This window comes from Macaca nemestrina, chromosome 10, assembly GCF_043159975.1.
Source record: "Macaca nemestrina isolate mMacNem1 chromosome 10, mMacNem.hap1, whole genome shotgun sequence".
In the NCBI taxonomy this organism is placed as follows: domain Eukaryota; kingdom Metazoa; phylum Chordata; class Mammalia; order Primates; family Cercopithecidae; genus Macaca; species Macaca nemestrina.
This window is the reverse complement of record NC_092134.1, coordinates 18,835,079-18,854,981: the sequence shown is the minus strand read 5'-3', so window position 1 is coordinate 18,854,981 and position 19,903 is coordinate 18,835,079. Positions and strand designations below refer to the sequence as shown.

Below are 19,903 nucleotides of genomic sequence, written 5' to 3'. Positions count from 1 at the left end.
TGTGTAGAGTCCTCTCAATAATCAAACTGGAGCTGAGTAATGGGTGGGCTTCAGTCTGACTGAGACATCCTGGACTCCAAGCTTTCCCATCCACTCTCTGGTTGGGTGACTCAGATCCCAGTCACCCAAAGCAGAGCCTCAAAATACCCCTTACGTTCAGGGTCCATGCCCCCTGATGCCGTCTGCAGCACACTAAGAGAGCATGGAAGTAAAGGGAGCTTTATTTCTTCCATGAGGAACTCTGAGGCCAACCAAGCCCCCCAATCCATCATCTACTAACCCCCCTGAAAATGCTCCATAAATACTTCTTATGGTGAAAAGACCAGTCATTGATCATGGCCATTCTGTGTGAGGTGAGGTGAGGTAATAAATACCGAGATGAAGGACTTCGCTATTGCTTGTTCATATTCTGGGGTTTACGGTTACAAGAAGATGAGCAGCAGCCCAGTTTAGTGGAAAGGGGGTCCTCTCCATCCTGAAGAAAGCAAGCCTGCAGCCAGGCAGGCCCCTTCATCCACACTAACTGTGTGACCTTGGGCAAGTCAACCTGGCATCTGGTTTCACCAGATCATGGACCGTATCTTAACACCTACCGGCGACTGAGCATCCCTCTGGACCAGACACTGTGCTATGTGCTTCCGTGCCTGCTGAGGCAGTTTTAAAACGCGTGGAGACATTCCTTGACACTCCTTCCAGGTAGAGGACAAAGCTTGTCCTACCTCCTTGAATCTGTTTTCTATTTGTTTGGGTTTTTTTTCGAGATGGAGTTTCACTCTTGTTGCCCAGGCTGGAGTGCAATGGCACGATCTGGGCTCACCGCAACCTCTACCTCCTGGGTTCAAGTAATCCTCCCACCTCAGACTCCCAAGTAGCTAGAATTACAGGTGCGTGCCACCACACCCTGCTAATTTTTTGTATTTTTAGTAGAGACGGGGTTTCACCATGTTGTCCAGGCTGGTCTCAAACTCCCTGGATCTGAACCCCCCTGAGTGAGTCACATTCAACCAAAAGAATGCAGCAGAAGTGATACTACCTGTCCTCCAAGGTGCAGTCAGCAAGGACCAGGCGGCTTCCACTTCCACTTTCCATGAGAAAGTCTGAACACCCTGAGTCTGCCATGCTGGAGAGGCCACATTCTGATTTTTCAGTGGACAACAACGGAGGTCCCATCCAAAAGCAGCATCAACTGTGGGTCACAGGAGTGTGCCAAGCTGGACATCCTGCCTGATCTGCCTTCCGACACCTGCAGCCCAGCCACCATCTGATGGCCAGCAAGAACTGCACAGCTGAGTCCTTCCAAAAAGAATGGCCCACCAATCGCAGACAAAATAAAAGTGCCTCCCTGGTGCTTCCTGCTTCCCCTTTCACACAGTAGCGACCAGCAAGGCCTGGTCTTTTCACCGTGAGCAGCATTTATAGAACATCACTGGGGGCTAGCAGATTGCAACTGGAGGGAACTTGGGGACTTTGATGGTCTGGGCGCTCTTTGTGGAAGCGCTGTGGTTGCCTATACTGCTTTCCTCTGTTAGAAGACTCCCAATGTGCTGTGGGGGAAAGTTGCCTCAGGTGGGACACTTTGGCTGGCCTGGTAGCATCACACACAGAGAACAGATGGGATAGTTTGGAAGCCAGGGTATCCCAGCCAGCCCAGCTCAAGCTTGGGAGTCATTTGTTATGCAGCAATAATAATCAGTACACATGCGTTACTCATTTCCTCCCTGCAACAGGCCTGGAGGTAGGCTCTGTAGTGACTTCCTTTTTACAGATGAGGAAACAGACACTCGGTGGAGTGGAAAAGCCCCGGAGCAGCTCAGTGCAGTAGTCTGGACCCCAGCTCCTGAGCCTGTTTCCGTCCATGGACCCTGGTCCCCTGTGTGTTGATTCATCCTCGTATGCCTAGTGCTTGGCATACAGCAAACACTTAACAAACGTTTTAGTTGCATAAACAAATCAGATCAGAAACTGAATAAGTAAATGAGTCTCTGGGCCTCAGTTTCCCATTCTGCAAAAGGGAGCAGGTGGATCAGATGCTGTCTCCTGGAGTCCCTTGTAGCTCTACAATTCCACGCTTCTAGGAGCAGCTCTCCTCATACCTGTCATAGAGCCACTCCAGCTGGCTTTCAGAGATCTTCAGAATCTGATCCCTACTCCAGCCCCCTAGACTTCCAGGCCCCTGCCCACTTCTTCCTTGTTCCAACCCAGAAAACCCTTCTTCCCAACAGATTCAGGTCCCATTCTCTCTACGAGGCCTACTTCTACCCTCTCCATAAAGCCTACTCTGCCCCAGTCCCAGCTCTAGCCCCTTTGGCTCCTAGGAAGTTTAGAACTTGTTTGAATACATCTTGAAGACGGAAGCAAAGTCCAAAGAAAGAGTTGTTCTATGAAAAACCAGGGCCCAGATGGTTTCAAACAGTAATGGCACTCTCAAGCCTTTCTTTGTAGGTGGTTGAGCTTTTATGTATGTTTCTCAAATTTCTGTGGTTTGCATACTATCTTGACGGCGTTCCCCAAACCTTGATACCAGCCATTCTGTTATTCAGTTAATCTTTCCTCTTTAGTCAGCCTTAATTCCCCTCCCTTCATAGCTTCCTTCTTTTCTTCCTTTCCTATAACTCAGTCTCATTCTGAGCAATAACATCTATGAAATCACAGGCCTGATGTGTCCATGGGTCTGTGCACCATCTAAAACCTGTAATTCCCGTGCTTTAGAAGGCCAAGACATGAGGACTGCTTGAGACGAGGAGTTTGAAACCAACCTGGGCAACATAGTGAGATTCCATCGCTGGACATGGTTGTATGCACCTGTAGTCCAGCTACTTCTGACACTAAGGCAGGAGGATTGCTGGAGCTCAGGAGTTCGAGGCTGCAGTGAGCTATGATTGTGCCACTGAATGCCAGCCTGGGTAATAGGGAAAGACCCTGTCCTACATAAATAAATAAATAGTTTTTATTTTAAAAAATCCTTTGTCACCAATCTAAGGGTACTGAAATTTGGGGAAATATTAGTTTTTAGGATTATATATTTTTTTAAGCCACAGATTGATTAACCTGTCTAAATAACACTGGCACACCCTTTAATTGGTCTGCTTGAGACAGGATGTTTCAAAGACTTTATGCCTTGTGCTTTTCCATAGCTCCCAAATTTTTATAATAAGCAGTGATTGCTCCTGTAACTAGAAACCATTAAAAAATGTTGGAAAATAATGAAGACATCATCTGCGTTTTCCAAACACAGGGAATTGGGCCAAGAGCTAGAGGCGGGAACGGCCAGACATTTGCCAAGCGAATCCAAAAGTTATTTCTGTGGAATAACTGCAAGGTAATGCTTAATTATCTGTAACCCCACCTCACTCCCTTCTTCCAATTGTTGGAATTAGAGGAAATTTCATCCCTCCTGCTTTTCTCCCATAGCCAGCTGTCACCGGGTGTGTAGGGGACAGGAAACAGGATTACAAGATTAGCAGTGATCCTGCCATTCCTGCCTGGCTGTTATCAAGGCTGACTCTGGAGAATCATATTCCCCACTTGCCACTACTGACTACAACCTGGGGGGTGGGAAAATGACCCAAAATAAATTCTGAACAAGGGCAAAATTGGGAGCAGTGGGGAGTTTTCCCCCAAATTAGTTAAATTTTACTGAATATTAGACTAGGAATCAAGCACTCTGTAGGCCTTTGCTCATATAATTTTTACAGGAACTCTAGAAAGTATAGGCTATACTTATCTATGCCCCTTCTGCAGATGAGAATACTGAGGTTCCATGAGGTTAAATCACGTACTCCAGGGCACATACTGATAAATGCAGAGCAAGAATTGACCCCAGGTTTGTCTGACTCCAAAGCCCTCTGTTGGAACCACTCTTCTTCACTCTTTCTCCTTCCCCAAGGACATGTCCAGAGACGTTGGCCAATGACCTTGTCTACTCCCCCAACCCATCAGTGGTTAGTTCAGCCCTCTGGTTTCTGGGGCAACTCCTAACATGGCCACAAAGACATACATGGCTCTTAGGCTGAGTGGTTTGACTCAACGCGTCAATTACTGGCTTTCTACTGATGACTAGCCAAACCTTCCCTCCATTCCATCTGCAAAGTTCCTACCCATTAAGGACACCTAGTCCAGGCCTCAAGCGATCTGCAATACCTTGACGGATGGTTAGGACAGCCAATGCAGGCCAAAGAGGAGTCATCTGCCTAAATATATAAACAGCTGTGTGACCAGCCTGGGCAACCTGGGGAGATCCTACCTCTACAAAAAATACAAAAATTAGCTGGATGTGGTGGCATGTGCCTGGATACCCAGCTCCTTGGGAGGCTGAAGCAGAGGATCACTTAAGCCTAGAAGGTTGAGGCTGCAGTGAGCCGTGATCGAACCGCTGCCCTCCAGCCTGGGCAACAGAGCGAGGCCCTGTCTCAATATCAATCAATCAATCAATCAAGAAGTAAGTAAACAAACAAAATGAACATGTGTTTAGAACTTTAGGAGAGTTGGCCAGGGGCTGTGGATAATGTCTGTAATCCCAGCACTTTGGGAGGCTGAGGCAGGAAGATCACTTGAGTCCAGGGGTTCTAGGCCAGCCTGGGCAGCGTGGTGAAACCTTGTCTCTACAAAAAATACAAATTTAGGCCAGACATGGTGGCTCATGCCTGTAATTCCAGCACTTTAGGAGGCCGAGGTGGGTGGATTGCCTGAGGTCTGGAGTTCGAGACCAGCCTGGCCAACACAGTGAAACCCCGTCTCTACTAAAACACAAAAATTAGCCAGGCATGGTGGCAAACGCCTGTAATCCCAGCTATTCAGGAAGCTGAGGGAGGAGAATCGCTTGAACCCAGGAGGCCAAGGTTGCAGTGAGGGGAGATCATGCCACTGCACTCCAGCCTGGGTGACAGAGGGAGACTCCGTCGCACAAAACTAATAATAATAAAATAAAAACAAACAAATTTAGCTGGGCACGGCAGCACATGCCTGCAGTCCTAGGTTCTTGGGAGGTGGAAGGATCACCTGAGCCTGTGGATGTCGGGGCTGCAGTGAGCTGAGATCATGCCACTGCACTCGAGCCTGAGCAACAGAGTGAGATCCTATCTCAAAAAAAAAAAAAAAAAAAAGCTTTAGGAAAGACTCCCTTAATGACTGACATCTGAGCTCTCACATACCTACACGTGCCCACCTGTCTCTCCTTTCATGGCCGGCTGTCATCCGTCCAATCAGCTTCCAAAGTTCCAGGCCTGAGTTGGACACAGAAAAGCCTGGAGGGCAACTGGTAAAGTTTGAGTGGCTGATTCCCAGGAGGGGTCCTGGTGGGAGACATGGGCTGACCACACAGTCTGTGGCCAGGGAAAGCTTCTTGGAGGAAGGAAAAGCTACAAGGAGACCCAGTGATGGTTCTACAAGGAGACCCAGAGATGGCCTGGTGAGAAGGAGGGGAAAGGGTTTGACGCAGACCAAATGTGTGTTCGAAGGGCCAAAAATAAAGGAAAGAACACAAGTTTGAAGCCTTTCCTTTAGCATGATTGACACATATTAGGGGGACACTGGTGAAGGACAAACCTAGGAGGGGTGGCCAGGCCACATGGGAAGGGCATGGCCAACCAGGCAAGAGTCCAAACCTTATACCAAGGGCAACAGGGGGCTTGGACATGTTCTCCACTGCAAAGAGACCTTGCCTGATTTGTGTTTTACAAAGATCTCTATGGTGGCTGCCTAAAGAAAGTCCCTGGAGGAGACAAGGACTGAATTTAGGTCTCAATCAGTTAGGAGGCTGGTGGCGGCTAGAGTTAGCATACTGGCAGAAGAGGGCTGAATTCTGAGTTATGCTAGAAGGTATGATCAGTAGGACATGGTAACTGGTAAAGTTTGAAGGGATGATTCAAGACACCTTAAATCTATTATTCACCCCCTGCTCTTGACCTTGTAAAAAGGAGGGAAGCAGTGAGAGATGATGAAACCCTTTGACTGCAGGCTGGAAAGGCGATTTCCCTTCAGCTCCCACCTGCACAGCAGGAACTTGGCCTGTAGGTCTGAGAGGTGACTCTGTTTGGCAATGACCAAGCTATCTTAATGGCAAATCACCATCAGAATGGGATAGGAACAAAAAGTTGGCACTCTGAGCCCAGGGTCATGAATAATTGAACCTCTCTCAGCTAAAACACAATATTTGTTGTCATCTTTTCCACTGACCCTGTGACCCAATTTCAAAATGTAGATGCTTAAAACCAAAAATAAATTTTAAATAGCGAACTCAGAACTTGCCTATTTTAGCCACAAAAAGTACCTTGTGAGTCCACGATCTTGAAGGAAACCAATTTATACAAACAGGCATCCATAGGAAACCAATTTATGAAAACAGGAACATGTGCACACATGTACCACACTTCTTGTTTTCTTTAATGTTTGGAAACACGGTCATTGTCTGGTTTTTTGTTTTTTTTTTAATATTTGGAGACAGGGTCTTGCTATGTTGTCCTGACTGCAGTGCAGTAGTGTGATCATAGCTCACTGCAGCCTCGAATTCCTGGGTTCAAGAGATCCTCCTGCCTCAGCCTTCTGAGTAGCTGGGGCTACAGGAACATGCCACGTGGGCTAGCATTATTTTTTAAAAAGCACGCAAAATTTGACCTGATAAGCCCACTATCTAAAAACAATTTTTCCATTGCGTGTATTTCTAAACCTAATATTAAAACCGTAGATCTAAGGTCTTTCTCCCTTTCTGTTCTTATAGGTCTCTTATCTTTCTTTGAATGAATATATCTATCTGCCTGACTCTCCCTTTCCATGTCTTCCAGAAAGGATAAGGAAAACATCCGAAATGATCTCATTTTGTTTTGAAACACTAAACCCACCAAACAGAAAAAAGAGAAAACACTACACACACACACACACACACACACACAACACACACACACAAACCTTCTTGGTCAGAGGGATCAAGATGTATTTCTAATTTGCTTGCCATATGGTAAGTTATTTTGGAAGCACATCAAGAGGTAGAGAGAATGTTCCACAAAATTGGCAATGCTTGTACAATCCTTTCAAATCAGACCAAATTCCCACTATGTACATTTGCTACAGCCCGTTCTATTCATCATATCAGCAACTATGACCACAGGATATGTAAAAATACCGAGCAATTTTTAGCACCAGCTTCCAATCCTCCAGTGCCCTGGACACCACATGGTGTCAAGTTTGTCTGTATTTCACCCTCAGGAAATCAAGTCATTAACTTCTCTTTCATTTACCAAGAGCTGTTGCCAAAAAAAAAAAAGCATTCATCGGCTGTGACTTATGGGAAGAAAAAGAGAAAGGGTTTCCCTACAGGGAGAGAGACAGCAGAGAAAGAAGAGAAAGCTGTACCTTCTGTTCCCTGGGAGAATGGAGAATGCCAAACTCTTTGTACCTTCTCTCCACTAGAAAATGTATTCTCCAGGTTGCCCAATGGTGCCAACCACATGTGAGGGTTAGCAAAAAATAGGACAGAGGGGGCTCATTCTCCCCATTTCTCTGTGCCTGGCATTCTGTGGGCAGGAAGGCTGGTGGAGGGAGGTGCTGGGTTGCTGCTGGCTTACCTGGGTAATTTGAGGGGTATGTGTGGAGGAGAAAGTTGAGGAATCCACTTTCCTACCTTTGCATTCTTGACATTCTGTGCAGCTCCATGTCATCACTGCCCCGAAATCCTTTGGCAAAGGGATTATTCTCGATCTTTAATTGCGTGATCTGAAGGAAAGAGGGAGAGAGAGCAAGCTGGTTTTCACTTGATTGCTGCAAGACCACCTCGGGACATGAGCTAATAATAAATGTCATGGAAATGCAGCCTCTGGCAACCGAAAGAAGCAAATTAAGCCAGTCACGTCAACGGGACCCACCACTTCATTCAAGTGGAGGCTTTGAAAAATGTCCTCCATTGGACCACTTTTAAAAGGGGAAAAACACCTGGATTTGGTTTGCCCATTAATTGGAGTCATACTCTGCATCATTCCAGCCGGGTTCTTTTTTTTTTCTTCCAATCTTGCATTTTGTGTTTTAAACACCATCTAGGCCTCAATACTCAGTACCCCCTCCCCTTTGGAAAGCTGTGCATGCTGACATGACTGTTGCACATCCGGCAGCGTGGTAACCTCCATTTGGAAGGGTTGACTCCATCGTGTGTTTCTGCAGAAAACATGTCTTGATTATTGCATTCAAAAATTCTATTATGCCTCTTTTCATGTTCATTTCATAGTTTTGCAGATAGCGTTTGCTAGCTCTGGTGGAAAATGGTGTCTAATGAAATAAGCACCAATATGTATAATGATAACATATATAATAGCTACTGAACAGCACCAAAGCTCTTTAATGTCCAAAGCAAAGAAGAGAGGGTTCTATCTTGGAAATCTGTGTTGCAACATACAAGGCGTAGTTACAGAACAGGGTCTTTTCACACATTTTGGTTCCAGGCCCAGAACTTTAATTTAATCCATCAACACATTATATTAGTGTGAATGTACAGTAGCAGACCCAGGTGACAGAATGCATCCATATGGAGTTTGCTAGAAGTATTTCCTAAAAAATTGCATGTGAACTGAATTTTCATAGAGAGCATAGAGAATCATGCTATATACATGAGAGCAGCATGACTCAAACTTCGGTCATTCAGAGTTTTCTTTCACTATCATTGCCATATCTATACAGTGTCTGTACACTGGCTTAATATTTTTATTTAAGTCAAACCACTTTTAATTGACATTTATTTCACACAAATATGATGTCAGTTCTTTGTATGACAAACTAGAATCACTTGCTATTCAATAAGAAGAAAACAAACATATGAAATTGTCTCTACTCATACCCAAAGCTTGCCTTCTCTTTGTTGCAAGTGGGAATTAGACACTTTCAGAGTAGTTAACACAAACCAGTACTGAACTGAGACTCCCTCTCTAATAGAATACTAGAAAGATAATTTTAAAAAGAACAACTTTCAGCCAGGCATGGTGGCTCATGCCTGTAATCCCAGCACTTTGGGAAGCCAAGGTGGGTGGATAACTTGAGGTCAGAAGTTCAAGACCAGCCTGGCCAACATGGTGAAACCCCATCTCTACAAAAAATACAAACAAACAAATAAATAGCTAGGCATTGTGGCAGGCTCCTGTAATCCCAACTACTCCAGAGGCTAAGGCAGGTGAATCACTGGAACCCAGGAGGCAGAGGTTGCAGTGAGCCGAGATCACACCACTGTACTCCAGCTTAGGCAACAGAGCAAAACGCCATCTCAAAAAGAAAGGAAAGGAAGGGAAGGGAAGGGAAGGGAAGGGAAGGGAAGGGAAGGGAAGGGAAGGGAAGGGAAGGGAAGGGAAGGGAAGGGAAGGGAAGGGAAGGGAAGGGAAGGGAAGGGAAGGGAAGGGAAGGGAAGGGAAGGGAAGGGAAGGGAAGGGAAGGGAAGGGAAGGGAAGGGAAGGGAAGGGAAGGGAAGGGAAGGGAAGGGAAGGGAAGGGAAGGGAAGGGAAGGGAAGGGAAGGGAAGGGAAGGGAAGGGAAGGGAAGGGAAGGGAAGGGAAGGGAAGGGAAGGGAAGGGAAGGGAAGGGAAGGGAAGGGAAGGGAAGGGAAGGGAAGGGAAGGGAAGGGAAGGGAAGGGAAGGGAAGGGAAGGGAAGGGAAGGGAAGGGAAGGGAAGGGAAGGAAGGGAAGGGAAGGGAAGGGAAGGGAAGGGAAGGGAAGGGAAGGGAAGGGAAGGGAAGGGAAGGGAAGGGAAGGGAAGGGAAGGGAAGGGAAGGGAAGGGAAGGGAAGGGAAGGGAAGGGAAGGGAAGGGAAGGGAAGGGAAGGGAAGGGAAGGGAAGGGAAGGGAAGGGAAGGGAAGGGAAGGGAAGGGAAGGGAAGGGAAGGGAAGGGAAGGGAAGGGAAGGGAAGGGAAGGGAAGGGAAGGGAAGGGAAGGGAAGGGAAGGGAAGGGAAGGGAAGGGAAGGGAAGGGAAGGGAAGGGAAGGGAAGGGAAGGGAAGGGAAGGGAAGGGAAGGGAAGGGAAGGGAAGGGAAGGGAAGGGAAGGGAAGGGAAGGGAAGGGAAGGGAAGGGAAGGGAAGGGAAGGGAAGGGAAGGGAAGGGAAGGGAAGGGAAGGGAAGGGAAGGGAAGGGAAGGGAAGGGAAGGGAAGGGAAGGGAAGGGAAGGGAAGGGAAGGGAAGGGAAGGGAAGGGAAGGGAAGGGAAGGGAAGGGAAGGGAAGGGAAGGGAAGGGAAGGGAAGGGAGAAAGTTTCTCTGTGATTTCATCATATTCGAGTATCCCTAAAAGTCATCTAGAGTCTATCCCAGTAGTATAGTTACAGATTTAAGAAACTATGCTTGATAAATCAATGTACCCTCTAATTTCTTCATTTGAAGAGAGGAGGAATTCTTGTCTGTTCTGCTTTCTGGAAGAGATGACCTACAAGGTTTACCTCTAACCCCAAGACTCTATATTGAAAGTAAAATTATTGTATGTATGTGTACCCATGTGTATTCACCATAAACACAAACATACAATTAATATTTTAAGATATATGATTCCAACTATACAACATTCTAGAAAAGGCAAAACTGTGGAGTCAGTTAAAAGGTCAGTGGTTGCCACAGGTTGGAAAGAGGGAGGGATGAATAGGCAGAGCCCAGAGGATTTTTAGGGTTGTGAAACTACTCCCTATAATACTATAAAGGAGGATACATGTCATTATGCATTTGTCCAAACCCATGGAAGGTACAACATCAAGAGTGGGCTCTAATGTGCACTATGCACTCTGGGTGATGATGATGTGTCAATGTAGGCTCATCAACTGCAACAAATGTTCCACTCTGATGCAGGATGTCCATGGTGGGGGAGGCCGTGCATGTGATGGGGAGAAGCTATAGGGGAAATCTTGGTATGTTCTGCACAACTTTGCTATGAACCTGAAACTGCTCTAAAAAATGAAGCATTTTTGTTTTGCTGTTTTGTTTGGATATGGGGCCTCAATCTAACACCCAGGCTGGAGTGCTGGAGTGCAAACATAGCTCACTGCAGCCTCAAACTCCTGGGCTCATGCAATCTTCCTGCCTCAGTATCCCAAGCAGCTGGGACCACAGGCATGCACCACCATGCTGGGCTAATTTTTTTTATTTTTATTTTTAGTTTCAGTTGAGATGAGGTTTTGCCATGTTGTCCAGGCTGGTCGGGAACTCCTGAGCTCAAGCAATCCTTCTGCTTCGGCCTCCCAAAGTACAGGGATTACAGGCCGAGCCACTGTGCCCAGCCAGGTTTTCTTTGTTTTTTTTTTTTGTTTGTTTGTTTGTTTGTTTGTTGCTTGTTTTTGTTTTTTTTTAAATGGAGTCTCACTCTGTCACTCAGGCTGGAGTACAGTGGCACAATCTCGGCTCACTGAGACCTCCGCCTCCTGGATTCAAGCGATTCTCTTGTCTCAGCCTCCCAAGTAGTTGGGATTACATATGCCTACCACCACGCCTGACTAATTTTGTATTTTTAGTAGAGAAGGGGTTTCACCATGTTGGCCAGGATGGTCTCAAACTCCTGATCTCAGGTGATCTGCCTGCCTCGGCCTCCGAAACTGTTGGGATTACAGGCAGGAGCTACCATGCCCAGCTGAGCCAAGTATTTATTTATTTATTTATTTATTTATTTATTTATTTAGAGACAGGGTCTCACTCTGTTACCCAGACTGGAGTGCAGCGGAGTGATCGTAGCTCACTACAGCACTGACCTCCCAAGCTCGAGTGATCCTCCCGCCTTGGCCTTCCAAAGTGCTGAGATTATAGGCATGAGCTGCTATGGCTACCCTAAAGTCTATTTTAAAATATTTTTAAAGTAACCGTGTGTGTGTGTGTGTGTGTGTGTGTGTGTGTGTGTGTGTGTACACATTCTCCCTCCCCCAACCTTTTTTTTTTATTTGGGTTTTCAGAAAGACAGAGTCTCACTATGTTGCCCAGGCTGGTCTTGAACTCCTGGGCTCAAGCAATCCTCTAGCCTTGGCCTCCCAAATTGTTAGGATTACAGGTGTGAGCCACCACACCCAGCCCATTTTTGTTTAACTGTGTCTATTCCTTTAGCTTTCAGATTATTTATTTATTTATTCTTTATTTTTTGAAACAGAGTCTCACTCTGTCGCCCAGGCTGGAGTGCAGTGGTGCGATCTCGGCTCACTGCAACCTCTGCCTCCTGGGTTCAAGTGATTCTCCTGCCTCAGCCTTCCCAGTAGCTGAGATTACAGGCGCACACCACCACACCTGGCTAATTTTTGTATTTCAGTACAGACAGGGTTTCACCATGTTGGCCAGGCTGCTCTTGAACTCCTGGCCTCAAATGAGCCACCCGCCTCGACCTGCCAAAATGCTGGGATTACAGGTGTGAGCAGATTGGCCTCAGATTTTTTCTTGACTCTTCTGAATGAGTAGAAAAATCTATAAAATCCTTTTGGAAAGTCATCTTAAGATGTGTACTCCTGCATTCACTTGTATTTTAAGAGTCTAAACACCCAACACCTAATGGGATTTTCTTTCTCACGCAGGCTTTATCACAATGAAATTTCACCCAGTTGACCATAAATCATCTTTTAATGGACTTGCAAAAAGTTAAGGAGAAATAGGTCATTTAAAAGTGGATGAAGGACATCTTTTCCTCCCACCCCCCACCCTGCCCCATCCCAGTCTCAGAAGTAAATGTCAAAGATGGTGAGGCTGTGACACCAGCATTTAGCGAGGATCTGAGCATCAGAATTAGTGCTCAGTCCATGATGTCCACCGAGAACTCAGAACAAAAAATTGCCCCAAGGAAAGAAGAAAAGGGGGAATTTTATGTTATCAGCAAAAACCTTTTGCTCAAATCCATTCCTTACACCTCAAACAGATTGGCTATTCCTAATCTTGTGCTTACCATCATAGCTTGCAAAAATATGATTGCACAGGACAAGCACATTTCTTATATATTCACTTAGGTATGTTGATCTTTACGTGTAACTTCTTTTGGAAACTGATTATAGATGCCTATATGACCTAAGAATTACCCTTGAGAAATGTCAACATACAACATACATTATCTGCAGGTCAAAATATCTGTCCACTCACATACTACAGCCATGTTTATTAAATTCCCTTCCTAATATGCTGTGTGTTAGATCGTGGACACACAAACTGATACACCTGGATTTTCCAGTTCCACCAAAAGACTTCAGTAAAACTTTCTTCTATTCACCATGCAAATGTACTCCCTTCAAAATCAACATAAAACCGGATATCCGGGAGAGATTTGGGAGTGGGGGAAAAACAAACATAAATACCAGCTCCAACTGAGACAGAGGTTGTAAAAATTAATGAGAATAATTGTTGTGAATTCTTGCTTTTGAAAAAAAATTTTAAAACCCTCACGAGGACCAAAAATCTTAATTATGTCTCTCTATTAAGGGTTCATTTCCTGGTCCCGACCAGAAAGCTCATACCTCATAAATATAGACTCCTTACACAATGATTTAAGCAGGAGGAAAATGCAAAGTTAAGTTAATATCTGGGGATAGACATTGCTTGCATACACAGCCATTGTTGCAAGAACAGGGAAATGAAATGCCCACGTGACGTTTTTTAACACCTAAATATTTCTAGGGATTGCTCTGGGAGCTGCTGACAACTGCAGTGAAAACTTTACAAAAACGTGTTTCACAGAATGAACGTCGCTGGGGAAGATTTGAGTTTTTAAATATCTTTTTCAAGCTGTCAACCACCTGGGGAAATAAGTCCCAAATCCAGTCCGAGATCACAGCTGGGCTGAGGAAATGTGTCTCGTCATTAGGGGCCCTGTGGTATATGGGTATGTGATTGCAGCCTAAGAAATGAACCCTGTAGCATACCTATCTCCACCTGGTACCTACATCCAAGGAGAGAAAGATCATTCTGAAGGCAATGTGCCCTTTGACCGTAAAAACGGTGGCCCTTAGTTTTCCAAATTGTCTTGGCAATTTAATCACATGCATTGCTTTTCTTTCCCTGCTCATTTATCCAAGGCAAAACGCTAGACAAATAGTCCTTGAATTGATGACATGATCAGGGAATGAGCCAACTAAACCACAAAGACTAATATTTGCAGTTGTTTTTCAACCACAGGAATAAGAACTTATTTAAATTCCCAGTCTTTCAGATTCTAAACTAGCCAGGAAGTTAGAATGAGTAAGCAAAGAGTTTTCTGAAGTCTGTGTTTCGGATGGAATTGCCCTGTTAATAAACTGATCAGCTAACTAGTTAATCAAGGGTCTCATCAATCATTACTAATGCTCTGCGCTAGCTCTCTGCCAGGTCCCGCATGACACGCTTGCCGGGAATTATCTCATTGAATCCTCACAACAACCCTATGAGGTGAGTTCTCTTATTATCCCCATTTTACAGGTGCGGAAATGGAGTTAAATCATTTGCCCAAAGTCAAATAGGTTTGAACCAAAGCAGTCAGCCTCCACAGTCATCCACCTTAACCCTATGCGATGGTGAGCTCAGCTGGCTTCTACCCATGAAGTCAGAAGTCTCAACACCCGGTCCAGGTGGGACAATAAAGTAGCAAGACTGAGTCCACAAATCACATGCAACCCTGGCCCGCTTATTTAAATCACACATCATATATCCATGTGGGAAATGTTTGCAGGGGCCCTGCACTTGACTGGGAAAGTGCACAGTTTTGGATTTGCTCCTGAAAAAGAAAATAGGTGTCTTTGGTGCTCTAAAGTAAGAAGTGGGGGAGGGAAACAGAAGGTTGTCTTCCATGAAATTTCTCTCCCGGATGTCAAGGAATCTGTCAGGCTGGCTAAACAGACCTTTATGCACAGCTCAACTGGGCTCCCTGACTCAATCAATACAGAAAAGAAAAGCAATTATTGTGTGTGAACCCTTAGTGTGGCCATCAAATACACATATATCCAAATGCATATTTGAAGACACACATTCTTAGACACATGATTCCCTACATTGTGCTAAAAAAAAAATTCACACATACATACCCCATTGGGCAGGCAGGCATTCATGCACATCAATCACTAAATATGTGCATTGGGAAGACATTTTTTAAATAGAAATGTAAAGGGTATTGGGCATATTCACAAATGGTTGCAGTGACAGTTTCACAGGTATACATATATATATACACAAGAAGCTTATCTAATTGTCTATTTCAAATATGGCAGTTTATTGGATGACAATTATGCCTCAATAAGCCTGTCAACAGAGAGAAGGAGAGAGGGAGCGAGTTTTCCCACATCTATCCACACCTGATGAGTCTTAAGACCATAAGCATAAGCACACAGAATTTAGGGTGTTTCTTCCAAAGGACCTGAGCACTCAGATGGCTTTTTAAGCAAGCCATTTTAATATGTCTACCCCTTCCTGTTCTCCTGTATGAACCTGAGCTTTCTTGGGGTAGACAGGGGAAAGATATGATATATTTTTGGACCCCTGTCTGGTTTGAGAGCATGTAAGTATATACATATATAGGAAGAATTGAGTTTCCTTATTGCTATTTTTTTTTTCCTGGGACCATCACCACAAAGCTAAACACAGGTTTACAGCAACCATTGAGGGAAACAGGTTTCAAGCAGCCAGACTCAGATTGGCCTGAAATAGTTTTACATCTTTCAGGGCATTCGACCCTCAGTTTTGCTCTTGCTGGTTCAACAAGTGGAAGGATACTCAGAAAAATCCTCCTACCCATTTAAAAAGGAATGGTGTGTTGAGGGGAATGAGTTTTCTTTGCAAGGGCGGGAAACTCTCTCTCGACCTGGGTTCCCAGACAGGCCTTGTGGCCTGGAAAGACTGTCTATCACAGCTTGACCAGTTCACAGACAATCTGGATTTGGACATTACCCACAGCATTTTGGAACAGTCCCAGCCTCAGTTGGGGCATTCTCTGCCAAGCCAGCCTGCACTGGAATGAACTTCGAGGGGTGATGGGAGGATTTGGGGTGCTAAGCCTACCTCTCACCCTTTTCTGGCCTCTCCTGTCCGGTTCCCAGCTCCTGCAGTTCCCCCTCCACTCCAGCCTTGCTGGTGGGGACAGGAACTATGAAGGAGGTATTGGGGGGTGGGGGCGCACCATCCCCAAATCCATCTAGGTGACCTGCCCTCAAAGATCCCATATGGACCCCCCTCCCACCTTGCCCTCCCACAGCCTTCTAAGCCCAAATCACTGCTTAATACTCCTAACAGTCTACAACCCCATGAGGGCAGGTGCCCCTCCCCCAGCACCTATTGTTTGCCTCTCCAGATTTTAGATATTTTCATAACAAGGCTTAGGAAACATTAAATCCCTCCTGCCACCCACAATAAAACGAATCCACAAGCACTTGGGTATCTAAGGAACAGAGGTGAATCCTGACAAGCAGAGACAAGCTTTCTCCTAAGGAAAAAGAGAAGATCCTCCCCCTACCCTCCAACCTGCCACTATAGGCAGCCTGCTCCAAAGTTGTTGTCAAGCTTTGAAATGCCGAAACCAGTGCCTGGATTTTGAACCTCACCGGGTCTGACTTTCACACAATCCATCCGGCAGCATCCCGCCCCGACACCAAACTGCAGCCACCTTCTCCCAAGCAATTCAGGTGTGCCTTCCCCTCACCAAGCTGTGGTTCTGCAGGCTCTTGTCTAAGTCCTGGGAATGTTATCCCAAGCTGCTGGCGGCGCAGGTTGCTCTGTTTTCATTTTAACAAGGCAAACCTTGCTCAAGAATGTGGTCTGGAGTCAGTGATTTCTGAAACAATTAGGGAAGCATCAGGAAAGTCCAATCCTAAGGATCCCAGCAACTTTGCCACCTGCACTGTTGTCAGTTGAGTGGCAAAGTTGGGTGCAGTGGCTCATGCCTGTAATACCAACAATTTGGAAGACCAATGTGGGAGGATCGCTTGAGACCAGGAGTTCAAGACCAGTCCTGGCAACCTAGCGAGACCCTGTCTTTACAAAAAACAAAAGTTAAAAATTGACTGGGCATAATGATGGTGTGTGCCTATAGTCCCAGTTACTCTGGAGGCTGAGCAGGAGGATCTCTTGAGCCTGGGAAGTCAAGGCTGCAGTGAGCCATAATTGTGCCACTGCACTCCAGTCTGGGTGACAGAGTGAGACCTTGTCTTGGAGGGAAAAAGATTAAAAAGGCGGAGAGGAGAAAACTGACCCCAGCAGAAATGATGGCCCCAGAAATGAAACGGCAGCTCCAGAGCCATGCAATAAGCAACCTTTCTTCCCACTAGGCATTTCATAAGGTCAGTGGGATGCCTTCTTGTGGCATTTGAGTGTGTGGCCCATCTATGGTTTGACAAGTTTGTTTCTAACAGGTGTGGGTGCATACATGTGGTTGTGACTGTCATGCCAAGCCCGTGGATATACTAAAAACAGCTGAAACTCTTAGGCTGCAGCTTTGTCCCCACGCCAGCATCCTGGGGTCGAAGTTGGTGACTGCTGCCATTCAGAGGAGCAAAGTTCCAGCAGGAAACCCTTGCAGATTCATGCAAAAGAAAGAGCAGATGGCCCCAGGCACCGGTTCCCGGGCTTCGGGCTTCGGGCTTACCTTGTGGTTCTGGTAGGAAGTCACTGCTATAAACGCTGTCTCAGGAAAGACATGAGTGCAGAACGCTGTGTTTTTTGAGCCAAATCCATTATTTTCATCCGCTTTCACGATGTGTAATCTGGGCTGGTATTTGTGCATGGAATTTAGAATAATCTAAAAATAATAAAGAAAATGAGATTGTAAGAAAATCAAAACTCCCTTTGTCTCCAGATAAAACCCTGCTCCCCACCCTCTAAATTCGCCGTGTTATATCGGCTCTCGAAAAATAGGTATTTTTCTTCTGTTTTGAAAAGGGGCCAGGGATTTCATTAAAAAGAAACATTTCAAAAATAACAATTTCCAACTGAAAAAGCCAGGGTAATATTCCAGGAATCTACCCAAGGCACACAGAGCAGTAAATCAGAATTCTTAATAAAGTTTGCTTAATAAATTAACTCCCTGCATAGGGCACTTCCCACCCCCAACGGGAGCTGAGCAAGTCTGGATCGAGGAATCCACGTCTGGAGGGAAGCCTGAACGGCACTTTTGGATTGACGGGTGGTGTGAGGGCATGGGGACAAACAAACAACAAACCTGCAAATAACCCCCACTCCCCAAATCTCTAAGGGATGCAAGAGAAGATACCAAGTGTTTGGAAAACTGAAATGTATAAAACAAAAAAGTCACCAGTTCGCGGCACAGCCTTTTTCTGAGGCTTAGGGTGGGTGATCAGACCTCAAATCTGAGGCCTTTGTTTGGAGAACAAGCAAAGCAGAGTTAGTGAAAAGAGAAGATATTTGGGGGGGCGCAGGTGATCTGCCCTCCAAGGACGTCAGCTCATAAGGTGTGGGGAGGAAGCACCCCCAACACCCCTCAAAGAAGGGGCTTGAAAACTCCCTTTCTCCAGCTTTATCACGTTTCAGGATCCATAACCAGAATTATCTCCACTCTTGACCCCAAACAGAACGGCTACATCTGCTTTTTCAGGAATATTCTCTTTCTACTTCCTATCTTCCCCATATTTAGGGGTGCTCCCAGGGACAAGAGGGGTCCTAACTGCTGTAGTTGTGCTGTTATTTTTACAACCACCGTTATCGTTAGGAAGAGAAGGAGGAGGAGGACTTCCAGGCTGCGTGTTCTTGCTGGAGCCAGGGCTAGTCACAGATGAGCATCCTCACCAATAAAACCGGGTTTGTTGTTCTGATGAACTGGATTTGGATGCTCCCGGGAGGCTCTTAACGCTAATATTTACCAAAACGCTCTGATACATCCCCACCGAACGTGCGAATTGCCGCGTTTAACAGCCTGAAAATCTAGCCTGCCTTTTCCCGGGAGCTGCGGAGGTTGTCTCGGTGACTTTGATTATTTGCATTGATGACCCTGGGGCAGGATTCTTGGACCAACCCCGGAGCCCGGCCCCAATCGGGTGGAGGTAGTTGGGGGAGGGTAGCCGCGGCCCGGGCGGGGGAGGGACGAGGAACTCTCAGGCCCCGCGGCTGCCCGACCCCGGGCCGCGCGGCTCTAATCTCCGGCCGCCGTGGCCCGGCCGCCTCCCCGGCCGATAGCGACGCCGACCGGGGCGGCGTGGCGACAGAGAGACTCAGCAGGGCCCCGCTGGCCGCCACAGTCCCCGGCCGGCGGGGCCATCGGCCCGGCTTAGCCAAATTGCTTTGACGGCTGGGGACAGTGTGGAGACAGCAGCGCGAGGGCGATCTAATGGCTCCTAATTTCATTAGGGCGGCTCTGAATTAAAAGTCCGGAGTTTGGGGTGGGAATGCCTGGCTTCTAGGCAGTTCTGAGCAGCTCCGAGTCCCTCTCCCCAGCTGGGAAGGGGACTGAAGCTGGCAGGGATGCCAGGAATTTGGTGGTGGGGTTGTGCACCTTCCGCAGGCATCCGCCCCAGAGAGACCCCAAAGGCACTCCAGAGGAGGAGAGAAAAAGCTAGGAGCTGAAATGAGTGGGAACCGTCCCACTTCCCAGCGTCAAGAACCACGCAGGACCCCACCCAAGGCTCCCATCCTCCAGAAGGAGCCAGCCCAGAGATGCAAGTGGAACCTTTAGAAATGGCGCTGGTTTTCCCTAGTGCTGGTAAGGTATCCACTGGGGACTGGCAGATACACAGTCAGAGCGGGTCAGCCAACACCCACGCAAGCTGAATTTACAGAGCACCTCCTGGGAAGTCCAGCAAGAAGAACTCGTGGGCAAAACACCAGAGTTTAACAGAGCGCCTCTGCATTTGCCTGAAAATGCCTTCGGTGCCCTCCCAGCAGGCTCCACAGAAAGGGAATGGTTCTTTCTCCTCTCCACCCACGTGCTGAGAGCTGCATTTACCCATCAGTGGGGACCCCGGGGATCCTCTTCCCATTCCAGATCCTGGGGACTTCAGTGCTTCATCCCCAAGGCCTCAAAGGAGCAGA

General features: G+C 46.6%; 1 protein-coding gene across 2 annotated transcripts in view; it reads right to left on the bottom strand.

Moving 5' to 3' along the window:
- Positions 1-19,903, bottom strand: part of LOC105495385 (T-box transcription factor 5) — a 55,246-nt gene that overhangs the window by 23,974 nt on the left and 11,369 nt on the right. For both annotated transcript variants that reach the window (XM_011764855.2, XM_011764847.3), the window contains exons 6-7: positions 17,508-17,660; positions 7,616-7,707 (exon numbers count right to left, since the gene is read on the bottom strand). In XM_011764855.2, the coding sequence (XP_011763157.2) occupies positions 7,616-7,707; positions 17,508-17,660 (245 nt within the window). The remainder of the gene's footprint in view (positions 1-7,615; positions 7,708-17,507; positions 17,661-19,903) is intronic.